The 26,779-nt window shown below is 49.2% G+C and overlaps 1 protein-coding gene across 2 annotated transcripts; it reads right to left on the reverse strand.

The window, feature by feature from the left end:
- Positions 1–12,921: 12,921 nt before the first annotated feature.
- On the reverse strand, positions 12,922–25,787 carry LOC140729266 (uncharacterized). Of its 2 annotated transcripts, none has more exons than XM_073048847.1 (2): positions 25,595–25,787; positions 12,922–18,680 (listed from the first exon to the last, which is right to left on the reverse strand). In XM_073048847.1, exon 2 carries the CDS (start codon positions 18,676–18,678, stop codon positions 14,764–14,766), a length of 3,915 nt encoding a protein of 1,304 aa, XP_072904948.1. In that variant the 5' UTR covers positions 18,679–18,680; positions 25,595–25,787; the 3' UTR covers positions 12,922–14,763. The 2 variants fall into 2 exon arrangements, with proteins under 2 accessions (XP_072904948.1, XP_072904947.1); XM_073048846.1 differs by lacking the exon at positions 25,595–25,787 and adding an exon at positions 21,293–21,606.
- Between the last annotated feature and the right edge of the window lie 992 nt (positions 25,788–26,779).

Raw genomic sequence — 26,779 nt, forward strand, 5'->3', positions numbered from 1 at the left:
ACTCCATGCTCAACTTCACTTGAATATTGGTAGTTTACCTAATTGTGGTTTATTTTGCCTGTTAGGGGGATATGTTCGTAATCGGGTGAATATTGAAAAGGAACTCATGCAGTCCACGGTGACCTTAGAGGAGTTTCGGGACCGTTGGGCTCCGCAGGATGTAAATGCCATTGTTGATAGAGATGGCAACATTTTGGTGTAATGTCTAGTGTCTATTTGTAGTGAAGTAAATGTGTTTGCCTCTGTTTTGTATATATTGTATAGCACCAATATTTATAATAAAGGATTTTGTAAAAAAAAAGTTCAGACACAGAGTGAAGCTCTCTCTACACTGTCCCATCACACACTCCCAGGGTCAGACACAGAGTGAAGCTCCCTCTGCACTGTCCCATCACACACTCCCAGGGTCAGACACAGAGTGAAGCTCTCTCTACACTGTCCCATCACACACTCCCAGGGTCAGACACAGAGTGAAGCTCCCTCTGCACTGTCCCATCACACACTCCCGGGGTCAGACACAGAGTGAAGCTCCCTCCACACTGTCCCATCACACACTCCCGGGGTCAGACACAGAGTGAAGCTCCCTCTGCACTGTCCCATCAGACACTCCCGGGGTCAGACACAGAGTGGAGCTGTTCTAAATGTGCTAGGAGAAATCGAGGAAAAACTGCTGTATTAAGATCGTGAGTTACATGGAGTTGGTTTGAAACATATCTTGGACATCTAAGTGAGCGGCTGGTTTAGTGTGGAAGCTTCGTTTGGAGTTTTTCTGCCAGTTTGGACTGGTTTCGTTGACGGCTGCGAACTGCGTAGCACCCTGCTGTGGCCGCTGGCAACTCGCCAGGAAGCCGTTTCACTCTAAAAACCAGAGACAAACGCCGTTGTTCCCCCACTGACATCAGGACAACCTCCTTCCATCTTTATCGTCGGGTTTCTCGTTCAGTGTAGGAGCCGAAGCATCGTTTGAGACGTCTCGACCTCTCACAGCCTGGAAGTTCAGCAGGACTAACGGAGCCTTTCCTGGCGTTGGAATTTCTGGCACTGAGCCAGCAAGGTATTCCAGCCAGTTACTCAACTCGCTCCAGGACTTTATAAGCAGCACCACCACTGTATCATTCTCGATTTGGACATAGAAGCAACATGCCGGACCGGTCTCCAGGGAGTCGCAGGCCTTCGGGGAGTTATGCAAAGGCGGCTGCCTCTCCAGCCTCGGACAACGCCCTGTTTCGGTCGGTGAAAGTGGAACGCAGGGTGCAATGTATTTTGCATCCTGGAACTACCCTGGAAAAGTGCGCGGAGGCTATGGAGGACTTGTTGGGGAGAGATGGTGTTTTGGCCACTGAGAAAGAGTTCGGGAAGGCAGTGTTTTTTATCTGAGGAATGATGAGTCGGTGCATCGGGCCCTCAGTAGGGGGATCACGGTGGAAAACATCTTTTTACAGATAGAGCTAGTGACAGCTCCCACACAACGCATCGTCCTCGGTCACGTAAAGCCTTTCATCCCCAACGAGGACCTGCTTCCCGCACTAGCACGCTTGGGGCAAGTACGGTCAGAAATAACTTTCATCAGGCACAAATTCAGTAGTGTTCTCGCACAGGTGTAAAAGAACTCTGAACTAAACACCAAGCTTAAACCAGTCAATGAGGTGGTCCCAGTAAGATTAACCATTTACTGTTCACTCTTCCACATTAACGTATGGTGAAAACTGTTGATAAAACAATACAAAATATATACAGTATTTGTTTCCTTCTTGATATCACATTTACATCATAAATACTTGCAAAAGTAAAACTACAACAACTATATTGCATTAAAGTGCAACATACAGTCAGAATCTACCTACGCCATCGACTGCTTTAAATACACTTCAACACAAACTATCCGCAACTCTTTAAATAACAAAAAGATAAACTTTATCAACCGTCATTACTTTTAACAGAATCAGCGTTAACATTTTAAATTCAACATATCGATGATCTCATGAACTTACGGCGTTGCTTCTATGATGTTTCTAGTGCGTAGAAAGAAAACTTTTCTCGCGCTGATCCTGCACACACATGAGCCCCCTCCGTCCCGTTTCTCCAAACCGGTATTTTCCCACAGGACGCGGCGTAACCGGGTGTGACGTCATCGCATGCCGCGATGTATCACAGACAACGAATTTACTTTAAACAATCTTAACTTTAACTCGAAAACGATAATAAACGAATTACTAAAGCGAAAATATAATAAACTAAACAAATGCCATAAAGGCAGCACACACCCTCCGTACCGTAATCTCTTTCCGGCGACAGGTATTCATGCAGCTGGAAAGGGAGGACGAAGTTGAGGGCCGGTTTACTGTCCGGCACGAGGGGGTAGATTATCAGGTGTATTGGAGCTCTGAGCGCCCACGGTGCCATGCGTGCGGGAAGGTGGGGCACTTTCGGAGGGACTGTCCTAGCACCCGAAAACCCAGGGAGTCCACTTCGGGAACTAGTGCCCCAGCTACCTCTGCCCCTGATCCCATTCCTGCTCCTACACCTGTGCCGTCCCCTGCTCCTGCCCCTGACCCTGTCCCTGTTCCTACGTCTGTTCCAGTCTCTGCTCCTGCCCCTGTGGTTCAGGCGAGTGATCCTGAGGCTACGTGCAGGGAGGTTCAAGCCAGGGACGGGGTGGAGCCTGTGCGGGGAAGGAATGCGAGGAAGAAATCCAAACAGATGAAGAAGTCGGCCCCCGAGACCGCAGAGCTCACGCCCATTTGCCCTGAAGTGGAGCGGGAGGCTCGGGGAAGTGCACAGTCGGACGGGGTGTTGGAAGCGGAGAGGAACACTCCATCGTGAATCCAGCACCTGTGTGCTCCTCCCGCTTGAAGAGGAGAAGGGAATGTTCCCCCAAGAGGGCAGGGAATGTAGATGCGGGAGAGTCCCAGAAAGGGGTGGGAATCCGGGTGGAAGTTGTGTCGAACCCTGAATCCCCGGATATAGCCACCAGTCCTGTGGTAGGTGGTGTGGTTGTGCAGGAAGCTAGTGCTGGGCCTGTTTGCACAACTAAAACATACCTGGAGCCCTCCACCCAGGACTTAGCAGTAAGCGCCTCCCTGGAGGCAAATGTATTAAACAGTATGACCGGAGAGGAGACCAAGCTCTCTCACTGTCAGCATCAGGCTGCCGGTGAATCCCTTGGACCAGAGCTGCTGGGGTCCCCTTCATACCTGTCTCCTGGGGAGGGTGATATAACCTGCATGCCGACCCCATCAACTAATGGCCTGCAGGGAGTCCCTGGGGATTTTCCCTCCATCGTCGTAACTGTGGATAAGACTGATGTGAAGGTGGAGCGGGAAGGTATGAGGGAGGTACCCGCTGCGCAGTGTGGGTTACAAGTGCAGCCCCCTTATACAACACACGAGGAGGAAGATGGGGGATCTGTCTGCTGTGAGGGGTTGGAGGGAGAATCTTTTGATAGCGAGACAATGGACATCCTCACCCCTCCTGAGAAATCCCCATTGATACCTGTGGAGGAGATCAGAGAGTTCATTCACTCCTCTGTGGGTGCAAAGCATCGGCCTAAACTAGCCTCGCTTCGCTGGCCTAGCATGCCGAGGCTGGGGAAGTCCCTGTGAATCATCCTCAGACAGAAGGGGAAGGGGAAGGGGAAGAGGAATGCTGTGTCCTGAGGCGGAGAGCCGCCAGTCGCGTACGGAGAGAACTCTCTCCGTCTCTCTCTCCAGGTGGCCCAGAACGCTCGGAATGAATCCCGGAATCGGCTGTCCTCCAGCAGCCGGTTGTTAAAGTGCCAATACCCGGATCCCATCCGAGGGTGCAGAGGAGTAAATTCCATCCACACAAGGTGATGATCCGAGCACGACACCAGCCGCATGGAGGACGCCGACACGCGGGAGACATAAGCCCGAGAGATATACAGGCGGTCTATCCGGGAACCCCCCTCTCTAGATCTTCTGGAGAAGGCGCTAGAGTCGGGGTGAAGATTCCGCCAGCTGTCCACCAAGTCAAAGGAGCCGACTAGCTCCTTTAACCTTTTCGCCGATGCCGGGTCGCGTTGGAGGCCCGAGCGGTCCTCCACCTCGAGGGTACAGTTGAAGTCTCCCCCGAGGATGTCGCTGTCCCCAGGATCGATGGAACTCAGCAAGGTGGACAGCTGACAGAATAGGCGCGTCTGCATCACCCCGCGCCTCGGAGCATACATGTTGATAAAATGCAGCGGTACTCCATCGAGGCGCACAGCCAGGTGGAGCAGACGGCCGGGCACAACATCTTGGACTCCTACGATTTCTGGCCGGAAGGTTGGGGCCAATAGGATCGCGACTCCGCTAAAGTTGGAGCTAAGGTGACTCATGTAGACCCCACCCTGCCACTCCAGGAGCCAAGCGGACTCGTCCCCCGGGGTGGTATGGGTTTCCTGCAGGAAACTCACCGCGTATCTCCCATCCCTGAGGACTGAGAGATTGTTATATCTGCGGAGAGAGCCCCTGCTATTGTTTACATTAAGACTAGCTATGGTAAGTTTCATGTCGGGAGCACACTAACCTCTGCACCAGTCCCCTTCTCACTGAGAGCGGTGGCGCCCTCAGCCGCACTATCCCGAAGAAAACCAAGAATATTCTTTGCTTTCCGGGCCCGACTGCTACCATCACTACCCTGTGACCCACCATCTCCCGAAGGAGCGAGGCTGCTTTTCACCCTGATGTCCCTCACCAGGTCATCCAGGAAGGATTTCAGCTGCCATCTGTCATTCCCTGACACAGCATTCCTCTTCCCCTTCCCCTTCCATCCGAGGATGACTCGCAGGGACTTCACCAGCCTCGGCATGCTAGGCCAGCGGAGCGAGGCCAGTTTAGGCCGATGCTTTGCACCCACAGAGGAGTGAGTAAACTCTCTGATCTCCTCCACTGGTATCAATGGGGATTTCTCAGGAGGGGTGAGGATGTCCATTGTCTCGCTATCAAAAGATTCTCCCTCCAACCCTTCACAGCAGACAGATCCCCCATCTTCCTCCTCGTGTGTTGTATAAGGGGGCTGCACTTGTAACCCACACTGCGCAGCGGGTACCTCCCTCATACCTTCCCGCTCCACCGTCACATCAGTCTTATCCACAGTTACGACGATGGAGGGAAAATCCCCAGGGACTCCCTGCAGGCCATTAGTTGATGGGGTCGGCATGCAGGTTATATCACCCTCCCCAGGAGACAGGTATGAAGGGGACCCCAGCAGCTCTGGTCCAAGGGATTCACCGGCAGCCTGATGCTGACAGTGAGAGAGCTTGGTCTCCTCTCCGCTCATACTGTTTAATACACTTGCCTCCAGGGAGGCGCTTACTGCTAAGTCCTGGGTGGAGGGCTCCAGGTCTGTTTTAGTTGTGCAAACAGGCCCAGCACTAGCTTCCTGCACAACCACACCACCTACCACAGGACTGGTGGCTACATCCGGGGATTCAGGGTTAGACACACCTTCCACCCGGATTCCCACCTCTTTCTGGGACTCTCCCACATCTACATTCTCTGCCCTCTTGGGGGAACATTCCCTTCTCCTCTTCAAGCCGGAGGAGCACACAGGTGCGGGATTCACGATGGAGTGTTCCTCTCCGCTTCCATCACCCCGTCCGACTGTGCACTTCCCCGAGCCTCCCGCTCCACTTCAGGGCAAATGGACGTGAGCTCTGCGGTCTCGGGGGCCGACTTCTTCATGTGTTTGGATTTCTTCCTCACTTTCCTTCCCCGCACAGGCTCCAGCCCGTCCCTCGCCTGAACCTCCCTGCACGTAGCCTCAGGATCACTCGCCTGAACCACAGGGGTAGGAGCAGAGACTGGAACAGACGTAGGAACAGGGACAGGGTTAGAGACAGGGTCAGGGGCAGGAGCAGGGACCGGCACAGGTGTAGGAGCAGGAATCGGATCAGGGGCAGAGGTAGCTGGGGCACTAGTTCCCGAAGTGGACTCCCTGGGTTTTCGGGTGCTAGGACAGTCCCTCCGAAAGTGCCCCACCTCCCCGCACGCATGGCATCGTGGGCGCTCAGAGCTCCAATACACCTGATATTCTACCCCCTCGTGCCGGACAGTAAACCGGCCCTCAACTTCGTCCTCCCTTTCCAGCTGCATGAATACATGTCGCCGGAAAGAGATTACGGTCCGGAGGGTGCGTCTCCTGAATTTGTGCCTGATGGCAGTTATTTCTGACCGTACTTGCCCCAAGCGTGCTAGTGCGGGAAGCAGGTCCTCGTTGGGGATGAAAGGCTTTACGTGACCGAGGACGATGCGTTGTGTGGGAGTTGTCACTAGCTCCATCTGGAAAAAGATGTTCTCCACCGCGATTCCCCTACTGAGGGCCCGATGCTCCAACTCATCATTCCTCAGATGAAACACTGCCTTCCCGAACTCTTTCTCAGTGGCCAAAACACCATCTCTCCCCAACAAGTCCTCCATAGCCTCCGCGCACTTTTCCAAGGTAGTTCCAGTTCGCAATATACATTGCACCCCGCGTTCCACTTTCACCAACCGAAACAGGGCGTTGTCCAAGGCTGGAGAGGCAGCCGGCTTGGCATAACTCCCCGAAGGCCTGCGACTCTCTGGAGACCGGTCCGGCATATTGTTTCTATGTCCCAGCGGCCACAGCAGGGTGCTACGCAGTTCGCAGCCGTCAACGAACCCCGTCCAAACTGGCAGAAAAACTCCAAACGAACCTTCCACACTAAACCAGCCGCTCACTTAGATGTCCAAGAGATGTTTCAAACCAACTCCAAATAACTCACGACCTTAATACAGCAGTTTTTCCTCGATTTCTCCCAGCGCATTCAGAACAGCTCCACTCTGTGTCTGATCCTGGGAGTGTGTGATGGGACAGTGTGGAGGGAGCTTCACTCTGTGTCTGACCCTGGGAGTGTGTGATGGGACGGTGCAGACGGAGCTTCACTCTGTGTCTGACCCTGGGAGTGTGTGATGGGACAGTGTAGAGAGAGCTTCACTCTGTGTCTGACCCTGGGTGTGTGTGATGGGATAGTGTAGGGGGACCTTCACTCTGTGTCTGACCCCGGGAGTGTGTGATGGGACTGTGTGGAGGGAGTTTCACTCTGTGTCTGACCCTGGGAGTGTGTGATGGGACAGTGTAGAGGGAGCTTCACTCTGTGTCTGACCCTGGGAGTGTGTGATGGGACGGTGTGGAGGGAGTTTCACTCTGTGTCTGACCATGGGAGTGTGTGATGGGATAGTGTAGAGGGACCTTCACTCTGTGTCTGACCCTGGGAGTGTGCGATGGGACAGCGTAGAGGGAGCTTCACTCTGTGTCTGACCCTGGGAGTGTGTGATGGGACAGTGTAGAGGGAGCTTCACTCTGTGTCTGACACTGGGAGTGTGTGAAAACACAAACGCGCGCGTCGGGATCCGTGATGCAGCGCCTCTATCCCGATGCGCCATAGACCCTGTACGACTGGGAATCGACACATTGTGCTGGATAAATTGCATCTTTAAACCTACCGTCGAAAGCCAGCGCGATGGAAGAAAAGCAGAGGGACAGCCAGATTGCCATGGCCAGCGGCCTTTGGGCTGGGACTCCGCAGGGACCGTGGAGCGGACTCTGTGCCCCTGTCCACCTCAGCGCTGTGGGAAAACAACGAGGGCGTCTGTCTGACTGCTCTCACCCCACAAGAGTCCCCGCCTCTCGCAGCCGGAGGCTCAAAGTACATCCGCTCGCTGACAGTTTTAAAAAGGGGACTCGTGTTTGGAGAGGGAAGCTGAGATAGGGCAGTCACACACAGGGCAGCGGGTCACGGGACAGTCCGATAGTCACAGCGGTGAGTTGTAAGGGGTCAGTGGGTCCTGCGGGGTCATAACTCCAAGGCTGATGGCCGAAGAGCCCGGGGGTCTCTCTCTCTCTCTCTCTCGGACCGGCCTCTCTGTTAGGGCACCGTTACACCTGGCCAACATGAAAATATCTCAACAGCCAATCAATGTGGCAGGAACTCAGTGCAAAAAGGCATGCAGACCTGGCCAAGAGGTTCAGACCGAACATCGAAATGGGGAATGTTATGTTCCTTAACTTCAAAACATGAAGCTGATTCAAAGAGGACACTGGAGACCGAAATGAGGGTCTCAGTTCGTGTTCACTTTAAGCGAGGCGCTCGCATGTCACGTGGCAGCACAATTCGCGCCTCCACACACATATAACACGTGACATATAATTTAACAGGACCGGAATGTGTAATCAAACTCAAATATTGCTGAACTGTCCAATACACAACAGGGAAGAAATGTGATCGCAGTGACTTTGACTGTGGCCTGATTTTTGGTGCCAGGCGGGGTGGTCAGAGAAACTGCTGATCTCCTGGGATTTTCACACACAATACTCTCTGGAGATTAGACAATGTGGTGAGGGACAAACAAGGTCAGCCAGTGAAAGGCAGTTCTGTGGGTGAAAATGCCTTGTTAATGAGCGAGGTCAGAGGTGAATGGCCAGACTGGTTCAAGCTGACAGGAAGGCGACAGTAACTCGTTACAACAGTGCTGTGCGGAAGAGCATCTCCGAGCAGATAACACGTCGAACATTGAAGTGGATGGGTGGCCTACACCGGCAGAAGACGACGAACACACACTCAGTGACCGCTGAAAGAGGTACAGGAGGTATCTAATAAAGTTGCCGCTGAGTGTAGATGTAATCACGGGGAAGTGGTGGAGGGGGCGGGGTCAGAAACGAAATTTCTCTCAAGGTTAAGGAAGTTCACTGAACAGGAACAAATTGTGCAGATTTGTTGGAAGCATTATCAACAGGGAGGGGTGGATGCCTGTAACACGCTGCCGGGGGTGGTGTCACAGACCGATACACGACAGACATGTGGAGATTGAGCCACATACAGGATTGTTTTAAAGTCTTGGGCATGTAGACAGCTAGGGTGCCTGAGACGTTTGCACAGTACTGGATTAATTTTATGTATTGCACTGTACTGCTGACGCAAAAAACTCCTGGCATATGTGAATGATGTCCTGATCCTGACATGGGTCTCTATTGGGGGCTGAGAGACGGAAGGGGGCAAGGAGAGGGTATTCATGGTTGGGTCCCATAATGATCTGTAATGGTCAATAAACCAATCGCTTGGAATCAAATGCTTCTTGCCTGGTGTCTCAGGGCTGGGTAAGTCAGCACCCGCGCCACCTGTCTCCCTTGGTGCTCCTTTTCTGCCATCCGTTCCTTCACCGGCACTGGGTCGATATCCTGGCGCTCTCACCCGATCAGCACTGCGGGTGTACCCACCCCTCAAGGACTGCAGAGGCTCCACAGGGCACTTTCTCGGGGCAGCTGGGGACGGGTGATTCCTTGCGAGGCCCACGTCCCTCTACGGAATGTACAAAGCAAACTAGACAGCAGAACCAGAATGAGTCGAGAATTGGTTTATCATTGTCACAGGTGCAGCGAGGAGCTTCTGTTGAAGTGCCACCCAGACAGATCATTTCATCCATAAGCTCGTCGGGGTAGTACGGTAGCGCAGAAGGCAGAGTTCAGTCAATCAGTAACACGAGAGATTCTGCAGGTGCTGGAAATCCAAAGCAACACACACAAAGAGCTGGAGGAACTCAGCAGATCAGGCAGCATCTCTGAAAATGAATAGGCAGTCGTGCCGAGATCCCTCTATCTGCTGAGGTCCTCCAGCATTTTTCTCTGCAGTGAAGTGCAGTGTTACAGTTCCAGAGGAGGTGCAGTGCCGGCAGAGGACGCAAGGCAGATTGAGAGATCAGGAGCGCATATCAAGCAGTAGTCAATCAAGGCAACTGGACTTGCTGTACAACTTGATTTGTTGCAGCTTGCCTTGATTGACTACTGCTTGATTATACACTGACCTGGACGACCGAGGAGCTTCATAGACATCAGGAATTCCTCTTTATCGCGCAGGGGTCTAATAACACTGGACAACGAGGTTTTTTTCCCGAAAGTGTTGCTTCCTAAGAATTGACTTTGTGGTTCTGAAAGAACGCTTGAAGCTGAACAAAAATATAATTTTACGTAGGAATGTAGAGAAGCAAGGAAACAGCTTTTAATGAATATAATACGTTTAATATCAGAACGGTGCTGTCGCTTTGCAATAGTTCAACTAAGCTAAAAGTGCTTTGTTGATGAATTTTGTTTGCACTCAGTGTCTGCGGCCTCTCGCGTAAGTGCCCAACATTGATGGATTCCAGTTGCCCTGATTCCGAAATAACAGGGGGCTCCCTTGAGCTTGGTGGTTCTTGTTAGAACATGGATCATTACAGCTCAGTACAGGCCCTTCGGCCCATGATGTTGTGCCAACCTTTTAACCCACCTTAAGATGATCTAACCTTTCCCTCCTACATACCCCTCCATTTTCTAGCACCCACGTGCCTATCTAAGAGTGTCTTAAATGCCCTTAATGTATCTGTCTCTACCACAACCCCTGGCATTTTGATACACACACCCACCAAACTCTCTGTAAAAGACATACCTCTACACTCCTCTTATATTTTCCTCCAATCACTTTGATATTTTGCTTCTCCCCCTCCCTTAATGATTTCTGGGATAAAGCTGCTGGCTCTCCACTCGATCTATGCCTGTTATCATGGTGTACATCTTTATCCAGTATCCTCTCATCCTCCTTCACTACAGAGAGAAAAGCTCCAGCTCGCTCAGCCTTCCCTCATAACACATGGTTGCCCATCCAGGCAGCATCCTGGTAAATCTCCCCGGCACCCTCTATAAAGCTTCCACATCCTTCCTATCATGAGGCGAACTGAACTGAACACAATAGATCACAACTGAGCGGAGTTTTTATAGAGCTCAACATGTCCTTGCAGCTCTTGACCTCAATCTCCTGACTTAATGAAGGCCAATGCGCGAAACGTCATCTCAAGCTTTTGTATCTTCTGCCTGATGGAAGAGGGAAGGAGATGGAATTCCCGGGATGGGGAAGCGGGTTATTGTGTTGACTGCTTACTCGAAGCAGCGGGAAGTGTAGGAGGGGAGGCTGCTTCTTGTGATGGACAGATTGTGTCAACGACTCTGCAGTTTCTAGTGATCATGGGCAGAGCAGATGATTTACCGAGCCACGATGCATCGGGACAGGATACTTTCTGCGCAACATCTGTAAAACTTGGTGATGGTGTCAGGAACACACAATCGTCCTTTAACCTTCCGAAGAAGTAGAAGCTTTGTTGCGCTTTCTTGGTTGCATCATCCACGTGGTTGAACCAGGACAAGTTATTGATGATGTTTACACCTATGCCATTTGGGATCCCTTCTGGGAATGAGTGAAGCATGAGGAAAAATGACCATCTCTATGGATACAGGGTTGGTATTGGAGCACAGGGAAGTGATAGTTGTTACTTTGTTCAGAACAGTCCAGGGATATACAAGGAGGTCAGGAGTGGGAAAGATTGTAGACACACTTATCCCAGCAGGATTCATAGTCTCTTGGAGGAAATTAAAGGAACGCTGGTGTTATGGTCTGGTCCGGAGCCCGCATTCCCGGTCTTGATCCAGTTCGCGGACTCCGGACTCTGGGTCTTGTAGCCATCTCTCCTTTCGCCCTTGAGCCCAATTGGTCACACCTGTGAATCATTGTGGCTTGTTGGGGCTCAAGGAGGTGCACCTAATGCCCATCGGCTGGCGGTGTATATAAGGGGCTCTGGGACTGAGTGGAGTTGGTGGGTTGTCCTGCCTATCCTGTTCCTCCAGTTGCCCTGGCTTGGAGTTCCCCTCATTAAAGACGAGTTCTTTGAGTGAGTCTGGCAGTCACCCTGGACCTAGTTCCCTTCCTATCCCTTGCCTCTGTTGGGCAAGCGTGGCCAGACTGCTGCTGCCCCTTTGCATCCCTCGCTGCTGACGGGTTGTGCTCTGCAACCTACCCAGGTGCCCCATGACCTGCTCAGGCCCCCGTGTTCCTGCCTGAGTGGTCCAGGCCCTGCCCAGGAGTTATGCGGCCTGCCCAGTGAACTCCAAGATCCTGCCTTGCCTGAACTCCAGGATCCTGCCTTGCCTGAACTCCAGGATCCTGCCTTGCCTGAACTCCAGGATCCTGCCTTGCCTGAACTCCGGGATCCAGCCTTGCCTGAACTCCAAGATCCTGCCTTGCCTGAACTCCAAGATCCTGCCTTGCCTGAACTCTGGGATCTGCCTTGCCTGAACTCCAGGATCCTGCCTTGCCTGAACTCCAAGATCCTGCATTGCCTGAACTCCAAGATCCTGCCTTGCCTGAACTCTGGGATCTGCCTTGCCTGAACTCCAGGATCCTGCCTTGCCTGAACTCCAAGATCCTGCATTGCCTGAACTCTGGGATCCTGCCTTGCCTGAACTCCAGGATCCTGCCTTGCCTGAACTCCAGGATCCTGCCTTGCCTGAACTCCAGGATCCTGCCTTGCCTGAACTCCGGGATCCTGCCTTGCCTGAACTCCGGGATCCTGCCTTGCCTGAACTCTGGGATCTGCCTTGCCTGAACTCCAGGATCCTGCCTTGCCTGAACTCCAGGATCCGCCTTGCCTGAACTCCAGGATCCGCCTTGCCTGAACTCCAGGATCCTGCCTTGCCTGAACTCCAAGATCCTGCCTTGCCTGAACTCTGGGATCTGCCTTGCCTGAACTCCAGGATTCTGCCTTGCCTGAACTCCAAGATCCTGCCTTGCCTGAACTCTGGGATCCTGCCTTGCCTGAACTCCAGGATCCTGCCTTGCCTGAACTCCAGGATCTGCCTTGCCTGAACTCCAGGATCCTGCCTTGCCTGAACTCCGGGATCCTGCCTTGCCTGAACTCCGGGATCCTGCCTTGCCTGAACTCCAGGATCCTGCCTTGCCTGAACTCCAGGATCCGCCTTGCCTGAACTCCAGGATCCTGCCTTGCCTGAACTCCAGGATCCTGCCTTGCCTGAACTCCAGGATCCTGCCTTGCCTGAACTCTGAGATCCGCCTTGCCTGAACTCTAAGACTCTCCCGGAACCCCAGCATCACCTTGAATGTCACGTCCCTCACGCACACCACGGTCACCACATCTTGTCTATCGTTTAGTTGTTCCCGTCCTGCCCTAGTACTTCAGTGCCTGCGTCCTGCAATTGGGTCCAGCCTCCTGTCCCCTAATGACAGCTGGCACCGATCAGTTGTGGGCAAGTTGCATTTCGCCAATAATATAGTACGCTTTGTTGATGAGGTTGAAGAAATTAAGACAAATAAGGCATGGACTTTCAGGCAGTTTTCTCTCTGATACCACACAGTAGGCTTATCAGCCAAGTGTGGAATAAAAAACCACTGATAAACGGGTCTAAAGCTGAGGCTGTGACAGGTCTCAGAGGCAGGTTTCAGTCCTGGCCTTCAAGGGGAATTGGGCGACTTTATATTAGAGGAGGAATTGCAAGGCCGAGGGGAAAAGGGTTGGTGGTTGGCATTGGGGAGATGCGCCTACATGACTCCACCATGGATAGGATGGGCCGAATGCTCTTTTTCCATGCTCTACCCAAAGAGACATAGAGTAACAGAGCGGGGAATCAAGCCCATTCATGCAACCAGTCCACATCACCCTGTAGTTCAAATTCCCAGCGCTCGGCCCATACCTTTCCAAACCGCACTCCTTCAAGTACCTGTCCAAGTGCTTCTTAAATGATGCCTCAACCACTTTCTTTAACAGTTCATTCCATAACCTAACCACCCTCAAAGAAATGAGTGCCCTTCTGGTCCCTTTTAGAACATCTCCCACCCGTGCCAGCTCTTTGCCCTCCTAGTTTTTGACTCTTCTACCCTGGGGAAAGACTGATACCATCCACCTATCGATGTCACCCACAATTTTAAACTCCTTCAGTAGGTTGCCCTGAGTTCTCCTATGTTGCAAGGAATAAAGACTTATCTTGGCCTACCTTCCTATAACTCAGGTCTACCAACTACACCCAGTCCTGCCAACATCTCATAAATCATCTCTGCACCCTTTCCAGTTTAACTATGTCTTTCCTATAACGGGGTGACCAGAACTGTACACAATTCTCCAAGTGTGGTCTCACCAACAACTTCTGCAACAGCAACATAATGTCGTAAACAATTGGTGCTATGACCGATAAAACAGCGACATGCTAAACCCCCTTTTCACCTGTGGCGCAGACCAGTGAACCATGTGCATTTATTCCTAGGGCCCTCTGGTCTGCCCTACACATGTTTGACTTTCCAAAATGCATCGCCTTACACTTATTTGTATTGGAAGCTATTGCAACAAAAAGTGAGTATGACTGGTCCGTGAATATGTCTGCTCTCTGTGAGCCATCTCATCCTCATCAGGAGCACCCATTGGCTGATGGGACAGCCCTGATGTGCGGTCTAGATGTGGAAAGAACCCAGGGGAATCTCTGTGATGCAGAGAGAATGTGCAAATCACCTTAGACTAAACACGGGACAATTTACAATGATGCTGACAACTGGTACATCGTTGGACTGTGGCAGGAAAGCAGAGCATCTGGAGGAAACCCGTGAGGTGACGGGGAGGACTTACAGACTCCTTACAGGCAGCAGCAGGAATTGAACCCAGGACCCTGGTATTGTAAAGCATTGCGCTAACCACTACACTACCATCGCCCCAATATCTTCTCTATAAAATTACAATATGGCAATATTATACTGAATATGGCGATATAGAACAGGAGGGGGAACATGTGTGGGGAAATAATAATCCAGTTGATACATATAATGTGCAATATTTGGTGCATAATGAAGGTGGGCCTAACTCCATTTGCATGTATACAAATAAACCTTATAAAACTGAAAGCTTTCAATCCCAAAGCATTCCTTTGCCCCAGATCTGTTTAGAGGAAGCTAGTGAATGCATCTCCAGCAGCCTCGGTCGCATTACTGGTCCACTCCTCTTCCTCTAGCGGGGAGGCCTCTGTGGCATCCGGGCTGAAGGCAGCTCTTGGCGGAGGATAGATCTGCTGTAAGTAGGGGAGAATCAGGCTGTAGCGGACCAGCCTGATGTACCAGCTCCGTCGGGACAACTGCCTCAGGGGACGGTAGAGTCTCCGGTGGAACCTGAGGACGTAGAAGGAGAGGGCGGAGATCTCAAAGAGGACCAGGCCAAGCGAGAGGCAGAGCAGGGTGAAGAGCAGCAGGCAGTTCCGTCCCAACCGTCGGAGAAATTCCAGCAGCCCTGATCTTCTTCCCAACCTGATGAAGGTGTTGGTGGTGCTGGGGTTGCTGGGTGCTGCTGGAGTGCTCACAGGTGCTGAGGTTACAGAGGTGGTGACTGCACAAATTTGCCCGATGGCAATGTGTATCAGAGGTCTACCGTCTAGATCTGGGGGGGCTTTACAGGTCACTGAAGTGCTGTCATTGACACCAGCATGGCTGTACACCTTGTCCCTGTTGACATTAATCCATTCAACCATGTAATGGATAGAGCAATCACAGTCCCAAGGGTTGTCATAAAGGAGGACATGAAGAAGACTCTGGTTTTCAAAAAGGCCTTGAGGGATTGTTCTTAATACATTAGATGAGATATCAAAAGTTTCCAGAATTACCATTCTACTTAGCGCATCCTTGGGGAATTCCTTGATTTTGTTCGCAGAGAGGGTGAGATGTTGAAGCTTCTCCAGTGGGTCAAAGATGTGGTCAGGAATGGAAACGATGACATTCCCTTTGATGCTGAGGTCTTCCAGGTTGATCAAGGGCGCAAATGCTCCCTCCGGGAGAGTTGATATTTCGTTGACATCAAGGACCAACTTCCTGAGGAGAGGCAACTTCGTGAAATCAGGAAGTGTGGTTAAGGCGTTAGACGAGAGATCCAGTTTCTGAACTGAGAGGGGGTAATCAGTGTGCAAGTGTCTAATTTGGTTGTTTGAAAGGTCAAGGTCATGGAGCTTAGTGAGGTTTGTAAAGGAGCTTAAGGAGACAGAGGTGATGTTGTTGAAACTCAATAGGAGGACCTCGGTATCTGTCGGGAGGGACAGAGGGATGGAGTCAAGAGATCGGTTGCTGCAGTTCGTTGCCACCTTTCCTCTTAAGTCGTATTGAGCACAGAACTCCTGGTGTGGAGACGTTTGATGGAAAAGAGTGTCAAATGTGGTTGGAGTTTCATCAACAGTGGTTCTCAGAGTCATCACTTCTGTTGTCACACTGGGACAGATCTGGTCAGCCGTGATATTAATAATTGGAGTTCCCTGCCAAGTGGTGGGAGTTGCACAAACCACTGTCTCTGAGTCCGGTTCCCCCTCATTTTTGTATATATTCCCATCGTTTTTATCAATCCATCCCTTCAAATACCTCACCGCGCTGCACTCACAGTCCCAGGGATTATCGTGTAGGTACACATAAAAAAGCACGTTGTTTTCAAAGAAGTCTTGAGGGATTGTTCTTAGTTTGTTGTTTGAGATGTCAAAAAACTGCAATTCTTTCAACCTGCCCAGTGCATCCTTCGGGAATTCCTCAATTTTGTTTGCAGAGAGGATGAGATATCGAAGCTTCTCCAGTGGGTCAAAGATGTGGTCAGGAATGGAAACGATGACATTCCCTTTAATGCTGAGGTCTTCCAGGTTGACCAAGGGTGCAAATGCTCTCTCCGGGAGAGTTGATATTTCGTTGACATCAAGGACCAACTTCCTGAGGAGAGGCAACTTCGTGAAATCAGGAAGTGTGGTTAAGGCATTAGACGAGAGATCCAGTTTCTGAACTGAGAGGGGGTAGTCAGTGTGCAAGTGTCTGATTTGGTTGTTTGAGAGGTCAAGGTCATGGAGCTTAGTGAGGTTTGTAAAGGAGCTTAAGGAGACAGAGGTGATGTTGTTGAAACTCAATAGAAGGACCTCGGTGTCTCTCGGGAGGGAGGGAGGGACAGAGTCAAGAGATCGATGGCTGCAGTTCATTCCCACCTTTCCTTCTAAGTCAATGTATTGAGCACAGATCTCCTGGTGTGGAGACGTTTGATGGAAAAGAGTGTCAAATGTGGTTGGAGTTTCATCAACAGTGGTTCTCAGAGTCATCACTTCTGTTGTCACACTGGGACAGATCTGGTCAGCCGTGATATTAATAATTGGAGTTCCCTGCCAAGTGGTGGGAGTTGCACAAACCACTGTCTCTGAGTCCGGTTCCCCCTCATTTTTGTATATATTCCCATCGTTTTTATCAATCCATCCCTTCAAATACCTCACCGCGCTGCACTCACAGTCCCAGGGATTATCGTGCAGGTACACATAAAAAAGCACGTTGTTTTCAAAGAAGTCTTGAGGGATTGTTCTTAGTTTGTTGTTTGAGATGTCAAAAAACTGCAATTCTTTCAACCTGCCCAGTGCATCCTTCGGGAATTCCTCAATTTTGTTTGCAGAGAGGATGAGATATCGAAGCTTCTCCAGTGGGTCAAAGATGTGGTCAGGAATGGAAACGATGACATTCCCTTTAATGCTGAGGTCTTCCAGGTTGACCAAGGGCGCAAATGCTCTCTCCGGGAGAGTTGATATTTCGTTGACATCAAGGACCAACTTCCTGAGGAGAGGCAACTTCGTGAAATCAGGAAGTGTGGTTAAGGCGTTAGACGAGAGATCCAGTTTCTGAACTGAGAGGGGGTAATCAGTGTGCAAGTGTCTGATTTGGTTGTTTGAGAGGTCAAGGTCATGGAGCTTAGTGAGGTTTGTAAAGGAGCTTAAGGAGACAGAGGTGATGTTGTTGAAACTCAATAGAAGGACCTCGGTGTCTCTCGGGAGGGAGGGAGGGACAGAGTCAAGAGATCGATGGCTGCAGTTCATTCCCACCTTTCCTTCTAAGTCAATGTATTGAGCACAGATCTCCTGGTGTGGAGACGTTTGATGGAAAAGAGTGTCAAATGTGGTTGGAGTTTCATCAACAGTGGTTCTCAGAGTCATCACTTCTATTGTCACACTGGGACAGATCTGGTCATCCGGGATATTAATAATTGGAGTCCCCTGCCAAGTGGTGGGAGTTGCACAAACCACCGTCTCTGAGTCCGGTTCCCCCTCATTTTTGTATATATTCCCGTCGTTTTCATCAATCCATCCCTTCAAATACCTCACTGCACTGCACTCACAGTCCCAGGGATTATCGTGCAGGTACACATAAAAAAGCGCGTTGTTTTCAAAGAAGTCTTGAGGGATTGTTCTTAGTTTGTTGTTTGAGATGTCAAAATACTGCAATTCTTCCAACATGCCCAGTGCATCCTTCGGGAATTCCTCGATTTTGTTTGCAGAGAGGATGAGATATCGAAGCTTCTCCAGTGGGTCAAAGATGTGGTCAGGAATGGAAATGACGACATTCCCTTTGATGCTGAGGTCTTCCAGGTTGATCAAGGGCGCAAATGCTCCCTCCGGGAGAGCTGATATTTCGTTGACATCAAGGAACAACTTCCTGAGGAGAGGCAACTTCGTGAAATCAGGAAGTGTGGTTAAGGCGTTAGACGAGAGATCCAGTTTCTGAACTGAGAGGGGGTAATCACTGTGCAAGTGTCTAATTTGGTTGTTTGAGAGGTCAAGGTCATGGAGCTTAGTGAGGTTTGTAAAGGAGCTTAAGGAGACAGAGGTGATGTTGTTGAAACTCAATAGGAGGACCTCGGTATCTGTCGGGAGGGACAGAGGGATGGAGTCAAGAGATCGGTTGCTGCAGTTCGTTGCCACCTTTCCTTCTAAGTCGTTGTATTGAATACATGGAGCAGATATCAGGCTAGTCACCATTGTGTAGAGACAGCAGAAAGTCAACAGGTACTGTATCCTTGACTGCCACATGTCTAAAAGAAAAGAGAAGTATTATTACAGTTGGCCAACAAATAGCTGTTGCCCTATCAATTACCTTAAATTTATGTCAAATCCTGGTTGTTTCATGTCTTAGGGCAGAGTGAGTCCTATGAGAACAGGCCCCGAGCCGTCAAGTACTCCTCGTACTTCCACCCTTTCATTCTCGCAGAACCTCTTTGAATATTTTCCAGTGCCAGGAGATGTCATGAACCCTTTGCATCCGCGGTAGGTCCTGAAGGGCCCGAGAACTCAGTGCTCACCTTCACTATAATATTGGTAGTTTACCTAATTGTGGTTTATTTTGCCTGTTAATTGCTCCTTGAAGTTTTCATTTTGTGCAGTTTATCGGCAACTGCAGATCTCCCATGTGGCCTTGCACTACTTAAGTTACACACGCTGAGTATTCGTGGCTCAATCTCAAACTATCGTTTCCATAGTGAGGTTCCAAGTGACCCACGTACCTTCATTGAATAAACTCCTGTCAGTGCTTTATACTCGAGTTTCCCATTACTCCACACCTGGATTCAATAGCTTGAGTCCATCATTAGAGCAAGTCTCAGCCTTCATGGACCTAACGTGGTTTGATCACGACATTGACCTTCCAAAAGAGTAGTTGGACAGCATTAACATTTGTTCCAGCAGATACTAGCATCATTGGATCAATTACGTATGGTGTTGGCCTGTCAGGGAGAAGCTGTTGGGAGATACTAACCTCACTGCAGAAGTTCTGTTGAGTCTTTCCCAGGCGAGACTTACGTCCTTTTGAGGTTAGTTCTAGTTCTGAGCACTCACCTTTGCGTCCTGCCCTGGATTCCCTTAACTCCACTGAAGAATAGTTAAACCTACCAGCCCCTGATTGCAACTCCAAGTCTTCCTGGGGCCTTGAGATTGAAGTAAGTTGGCGTACATCATCTCATTTCTTTAGAAGAGAAAGATTTGCCCACCTGCTTCAAGTAGACACACTGATGGTCAGCAGGCAGTCAACAGGCTCTTCCATCAATGTCAGGATATGCAGTCTGTGCTGGAATACCCTACAGAATTCTACACTTTGGTTGCTGAGAGCGCTTGGAACATGGAGAGACTTAGAACAGAGGAGGAGCTACCATGGCGCTAGAAAGCAGCTTTTTCGAGCTCATCTGCGGATACAACTTAATTTCTACCTTTAATGTCTCGTTTTTTTCCCTTTTTAGGGTGGATGGGGTTCTGTCAGTGCCCTTGACCTGCAACTGCACTCAAACTGCAGTTCTTTACAGTGATGATACCCACTTCTGGGTCTCACTGAACGGCTATTTTTCGATATCCCAAGGGTGCGGCCTCGAAGACGAGCGCGCTTTTGGGGTTCCGAGGCTCTGCGGATGAGCCGATTCCAAGCCTGTGTCACCAACTGAAGCATCTCTCGAGAAAACGGAACATCGGGTACAGTGAATCAGCTGGTGAAGACCTCTGTACTCGGTGAATTGCGCATTCTCACTCTCTTTCTCCTGCTGGTGGGGGAGAGTTTGCTGCCGATTCTTGAGTCAGACTTTAACATCACAATCAGCGAGTTTTTTAAATTATTGTTTTGTTTTTCTCCCCTCTTGTTGTATGGCACCTCTCTCCCCTTTTATTAGGGGGAGAGAGGGAGAGAGAGGGGTCAGGGAGAGAGGGGGAGAGGGAGGGGGAGGGAGAGAGAGAGGGAGGGGAGAGAGGGGGAAGGGAGAGAGAGGGAGGGGAAGAGAGAGAGAGAGGGAGAGAGAGAGAGAGACAGACAGACAAATACTGCTCCTATATTTCATGGTAAGTCCCGAATTGCCTTGTGACTCATCAGAACTGGACTCTAAGTCAACCCAATTGTCTACAGTGCCTCCAGAATATTCGGACTTGCTGAAGGTACTTAGCAAAAGAGAGTCACAGCACTTCCCGGTATTAATGATGGACAAACGGTTTGCACAGTTCGTGACATTTTGGACTCCCGCTTGGTTTGTGGCAAAATACAATATTTGGTGTATGGGGAAGGACATAGTACAGAGGCAAGGTACTAGGTTCCTTCTCGGGCCATTTTGGATCCTGAATTGATAATTGATTTTCACGACTGCCATTCTGATTGCCCCGGCCACAAGTGGGGAGGTGGGTGGGTCCTGTTATGAACCCTTTAGATCAGTGAGAGGCCTCCGAGCGCCCCAGACCTGTGTTCTATTTCATTTCAATATAATTGTGGCTTGTTTTACTGGTTAATCGTTTCTTTAAGTTTTTCCTGCTGTTTATTGGTAACCGCGGTTTTCTCGTACGACCTTGTACTGTTTAAGTTACGCGCGCCGCGTTTGCCTGCGTGAGTTACAGGAGAGGGTCTGAGTAAATCCATTTACCCCTCGGTTAGTGGTAAGGGTCCATGGCACACGAAAAGGATTGAGAACCCCTGCCACTCAGCAGGCCAGGACACATCTGTGGAAAAGAGTAAACAGTCTACATTTGGGGCCGAGACCCTTCAACAAGACTGGAGAAGTGTTTTCATCAGGACAGGGAGTCTCGTGTTTGAGAATCCCTGGTTTGGAATCACCCAGACATCCTCTTGTTTGCAATTCGCTCCACTCTGCCCACCTTCTCTCCCATGTTCACTTACACTCACCATCGTTCTCTCCCATAAGATTCCACCTCCCGCAGCTCTTTGTGCTCCACTACCACCTTACAGCCTCTGGCGCGATCTGCCTGTCCCACTTGGATCCAACTGCCTATGACCCCTTCCACCTATCGCGTGACAGCTCCTGCTCAACCCACCTCCTTCTTGCCTAGATTCACCTATCAGCTGCCAGTTCCGATCGCAACTCTCCCCCTCACCTCTTGATACCCGCTCTCTCTCTCTTCCAAACTCTCTGTCTCGAAGTGGGGTTTCAACACAAAATTTTAAGTCTGTCCCGAGCCTTACAGGCTCATCAGGCCAGTGTTTAGGCCGGTTTCCTTGGCGTGAAGCGACTGAGAGTACGAGACACCAGTCTGTCGCGAGGTTAACCCCCAGCATTTTTCCAGTACCCATTTTCAGCTGGGTGGACTGGAGCAATGTGTAATTATGTGTGGTTCAAGGACACAACACGTTGCCTCGGCCGGGGCTTGAACTCACGACCTTCAGATCGCTAGTCCAACAGCTTAACCACTTGGCCACGTGCCACACTCAACACAAATAGTTAGTGTCATTTCCCACCACATATGCTTCCTGACCCACTGAGTTCCTGCAGTAGATTGTCTTTCTGCTCCACATCTCAGCATTTCATGTTGCTCGGACTGTTTGCAAGTTCGATAAGGAGCCAGTAGTGTTTTGGACTTGCTCTTGTTTGTGGAACGTTCTCCCTGTCACAGTAGTGACAGACACTATCTCTACTCGGCAGGATGTTCTGTTTCATTGCTGTCAGAGACAGGAAAAGCAGCCAGTCTCTTAGAGTTCTGCTTAACTCTGATGGTTTAGCTGGTGGAGCCGCTGCCTCACAGTTCTAGAGACACCGGTTCGATCCCAACCTCTGGCATCTCTGCAGCTTTGTAGTTTGTCCGTGGAATTTGCATGGTCTCCCTGTGACCACATAGCTTTTCCCCGGCAGCTCCTGTTTTCCTCCTGGTTAATGTGGGTTCGCTGGTGTGAGATTGAGTGGTAAAATTTGGGGGTGGGGTGGGAGGAACCGATGAGAATGTTGGGGGAATAAAATGGGATTGAGGGCCTGTTTCCTTGTTCTGTTGTCCCTGACTGATGGGGAAAAGCTGTTGTCCAGCTCCTTATTAAGATTGCAGCCAGCCCTGATGTGCCAGTCACCATCAATGCCTCAGCAAACAGACGACCACACTACTAAGAAAGACACGTGAAACCATTATTGTTGGACTGGAGTGTTGTGGGAACATGCTGTGTACAGAAAGATGCTCTATGCTCTTTATAACAACTTGGCTGCAAACTGTTTCAGGTCAGCCACAGGTGTGATAGGTACAGGAAAACTCCCAATAGCAGAGGTCCCAGTGCTGGTCCCTGCAGAACACTACCAATTACAGGCCTCCAACTAGAATAATTCCCTTCGACCACTACTCTGTCTCCTATAAACAAGCCATTTCTGACTCCAAATTGCAAATTCACCATAGATTCCTATGCATCTTAATCTACTGGATGAGTCTCCCATGAGGGAACTAGTCACTGGGCACCGCGGTAGTATGCAAGGCCCTTAGTATTATTCAGGACCCCACCCATCCATCCAGAATCCTCTTTGACTTTCTACTATCAGGCAGGAGACTCCGATACATAAGAACAGTCAGGATGGGAACAGATTCCCCCCTCCCCCCCAGCCCATTAGGCTTCTGAACACCCTAGTGAATCACATTCAAAGTGTCACCATTTAATCTGTTCTGTACCTTACAATATTTAATTTATGCACCTCCATTTGTTACTTATGTGTTTGTTATTTATGTGATTCATGTGTAGATTTTATCCTTGCATAAGTTAGTGTGTGTTATGTGTATTATGCTGCTTTTTGACTGTATACATGCATATAGTTAAATGACAATAAACTTGACTTGATTTGACTTGAATGGAATACTGAAAGGCCTTGATAGAGTGGATGTGGAGAGGATGTTTCTTACGCTGGGGAAGTCTAAAACCATAGGACACAACCTCAGAATACAGGGGTGTCTTTTTAGAACGGATATGAAGAGGAATTTCTTGAGCCAAAGAGTGGTGAATCTGTGGGATTTGTTGCCACAGTGGGTGTGGAGGCAAAGTCATTGGGTATATTTAAAGTGGAACTTGATAGATTCTTGATTAGTCAAGACATGCAGGGATACAGGGAGAAGGCAGGAGATTGGGGCTGAGAGAGAAAATGGTTCGGCCAAAATGAAATGCCAGAGCAGACACAATGGGCCAAATGGCCTAATTCTGCTCCTGTATCTTACAGTTTATCATAGCGTAGCAGTTAGTGCAACACTATTACAACTCGGGACACCAGAGTTAATTTCGGACATCCTCCTTGTGGAATGCATGGGTTTTCTCCAAGTGCTCCAGTTTCCTCCCACAGTCCAAAGACATACTGGTTAGTAGGTTAATTGGTCATCGTAAATTATCCTGTGATTAGGCTAAGGTTAAGTTGGGGGTTGCTGGGCAGCATGGGCTGAAGGGCTGGAAGGGCCTAATCCACACTGTATCTCGTAAATAAATAAACATCAAATAAACCAACATCCTTAGGACCTTTATTGCTGATCTTCCAGATTATTAGATATTAAAGACATTTAAAATTTGCTTTTTAATTAAAAAATTGTTGCAGTTTTATATGTCTTCCAGTGAAGCAGCTAAGTTCAAAGGGATATGGTAACGGGGTTCACGGTGAATGGAGGGGGACTATGGGAACTGGGACCCAGTGAGTGGAGTTGGAACAGAGTAAACATTGCCTGTCAGATGCTGAACCATTGGGGGTTTGACTAGTCCAACAGCAGATTACTGGAGCTTTAATGCACTGGTTTTCTTAAACTGGTGAATTGGTAGGGACAGAGTAATAAGGCCATAAGACATAGGAGCAGAATTGGGCCATTCAGCCCAACAACTATGCTCCGCTATTCCATCATGGCTGATTTATCTCTCTCAACCCAATCTTCTGTCTTCTTCCCGTAACCTTTGATGCCCTTCCTAATCAAGAACCCATCAACTTTTGTTTTAAATAGACCAAGTAACTTGGCCTCCATAGCTGTCTGTGGCAATGAATTCCATTGTCTGTGTTTGTCTGCACTGAATTAATCATGGAGTTATACTGCTCAGAAACAGGCCCTTCAGCCCAACTTGCCCATGCTGAGCAAAATGCCCATTTAAGCTAATCTTATTACCCTCTAAACCTTTCCCATCCACACTCATTTAAATGTATTTTAACTGTTGTTAATGTTACTTCCTTTGGTAGCTTGTTCCATATCTGAACCATCCTCTGTGTAAAGAAGTTGCCCTTCAGGTCCCTTTTAAATATTTCCCCTCTACTCTTAAATCTATGTCCTCTAGTTTTGGACTAATAGGCTGTCTGGCTAGACATAGCTCAAATGCCTTCTCTGAATTTGCTGTTGACACCACTGTTGTTGGCAGAACCTCAGATGGTGATGAGGAGGCTTGCAGGAACTGGATAGAGTAGTGCTTGAGTAAGCAGGCTGTTTGTCTGGTGTCACAGTAAGAACCTTGCACTCAACATCAATTAGACAATGGAATTGACTGTGGACTTCAGGAAGTCCTCATTGAGTGGTTGGTAGAGAAGAGGGCAAGCAGCTTCATGTTTGTGGGTGTCAACATCTCAGAGGATCTATCCTGGGCCCAGCACATTGATGGAACCATGAAGGTGGCACACCAGTGACCATACTTTTATTAGGAGTTTGAGGAGATTTGGTATGTCACTAAAGACTTGCAAATTTCCAGCGAACAGTGAAAAGCATTCTGACTGAACCACTGCCTGCTATGGCGGATTCAATGCACAGGATCCAGAGAGGCTGGAGAGGGTTGTAGACTCAACCTGCTCCATCACATTCACAACCCTCCCACCATCAAGGACATCTCCAACTGGTTGTGCCTCAAGAGGGTGACATCCATCTGAATTACACACACAAAATACTGGAGGAACTCAGCAGGTCAGACAGCATCTATGGCAAGGAGTAAAGAGTCAACATTTTGGGCTGAGTTCTGTTGAAGGGTCCTGGCCCAAAGCATCAACTCTATTCCTTTCCATAGTTGTTCCCTGACCCTGCTGAGTCCCTCCAGCATTTTGTGTGTGTTACTCTGGATTTCCAGCATCTGCAGAATCTCTTGTGCTTTTAATTCTAAAGGTGTCAGAAGTGTGTGATACCACATACAGCCAACCCAGCACTGAATGATTCCCAATAACCACCTTCCTTACAAGGAGCCAATGTAAACAAAAACATAGAACGCATTCAAACTTACCAAGTATGTCCTCCAATGGGGGTGTTCTCAATTATTTCACAAATGCTTCCTTGTAATGCCAACTGTGAAGTATGTGCACTTATGCTGGTGTTTTCACAACTGAAGCCAGGACAAATGCATGACTTTCCAGACAAAAGTGTCCTTTTACAAGATTGACAAGCGGAAAACACTCCTCAGCATCTTCTTTGTAGAACAGGAAGTGTGAAAGACTTATCAGTCAAATAGCAGGCAATTCTCTGCAGCAGTACCATAAAGAATTTTGTTTCCAAAACATACAATATCAAAAAAAACCAAGTGGCTCTGTTATTAAAGAAACATCTGCATCAACTGGAAAAATGGCAGATGGAATTTAATGCAGACAAGTGCTAGGTTTTGCACTCAGTAGGACCAGACAGGGTAGGTCTTACACAGTGAACAGAAGGGCAGTGAGGTGTGTGATGGAACAAAGCATGTGGGAATACAGGTCCATAATTGATTGAAAGTGGCATCACAGGTAGATAGAGTTGTAAAGAAAGCTTTTGGCTCATTGGTCTTCCTGAGTACAGGAAATAGGACGTTATGTTGAAATTGTATAAGACATTAGAGGCCAGAGTGGGGAATGGAAGAGGAGGGGAGGGAAAACTGTTTTTTTACCAGGAGGAGGAGGAGGAGGAATTATACAAGATATGAGTTTTGGCTGCAGTCTACCATCACTGCAGGACTAGTATGTGTCCAGGACAAATGGGCAGTGGGAAAAGTAATTGTGGACACTACCCACCCTGCAAACTGCCTTTTTAAAAAAACTCTCTTTTGGAAAGTGCTAGAGGGCTATTAAAAATTTCACACTAACTTTTCTTCCCCCAGGCAGTTAATCTGATTAGCCACTCTAGTTAGCCCCTCTCCCATGATCTTTTACCCCATCATGCTACTGCACTGTAAGCACTTCAAACCACTCTTTATAATGCTGCTTATATTGTAAATAGTTCAGTTAATTTTATGATCAAAGTACATATGTCACCATATATAACCATGAGATTAATTTTCCTGTGTGCATACTCAGCAAATCTATAGAATAGTAACTATAACAGGATCAATGAAAGATCAACCAGAGTGTAAGAGACAACAAATTATGCAATTATAAATAAACAGCAATAAAGAAAGTGAACATGAGATGATGAGATAAAGAGTCCTTAAAGTGAGATAATT

The sequence above is a fragment of the Hemitrygon akajei genome, chromosome 6, assembly GCF_048418815.1.
Source record: "Hemitrygon akajei chromosome 6, sHemAka1.3, whole genome shotgun sequence".
Taxonomy (NCBI): Eukaryota; Metazoa; Chordata; class Chondrichthyes; order Myliobatiformes; family Dasyatidae; genus Hemitrygon; species Hemitrygon akajei.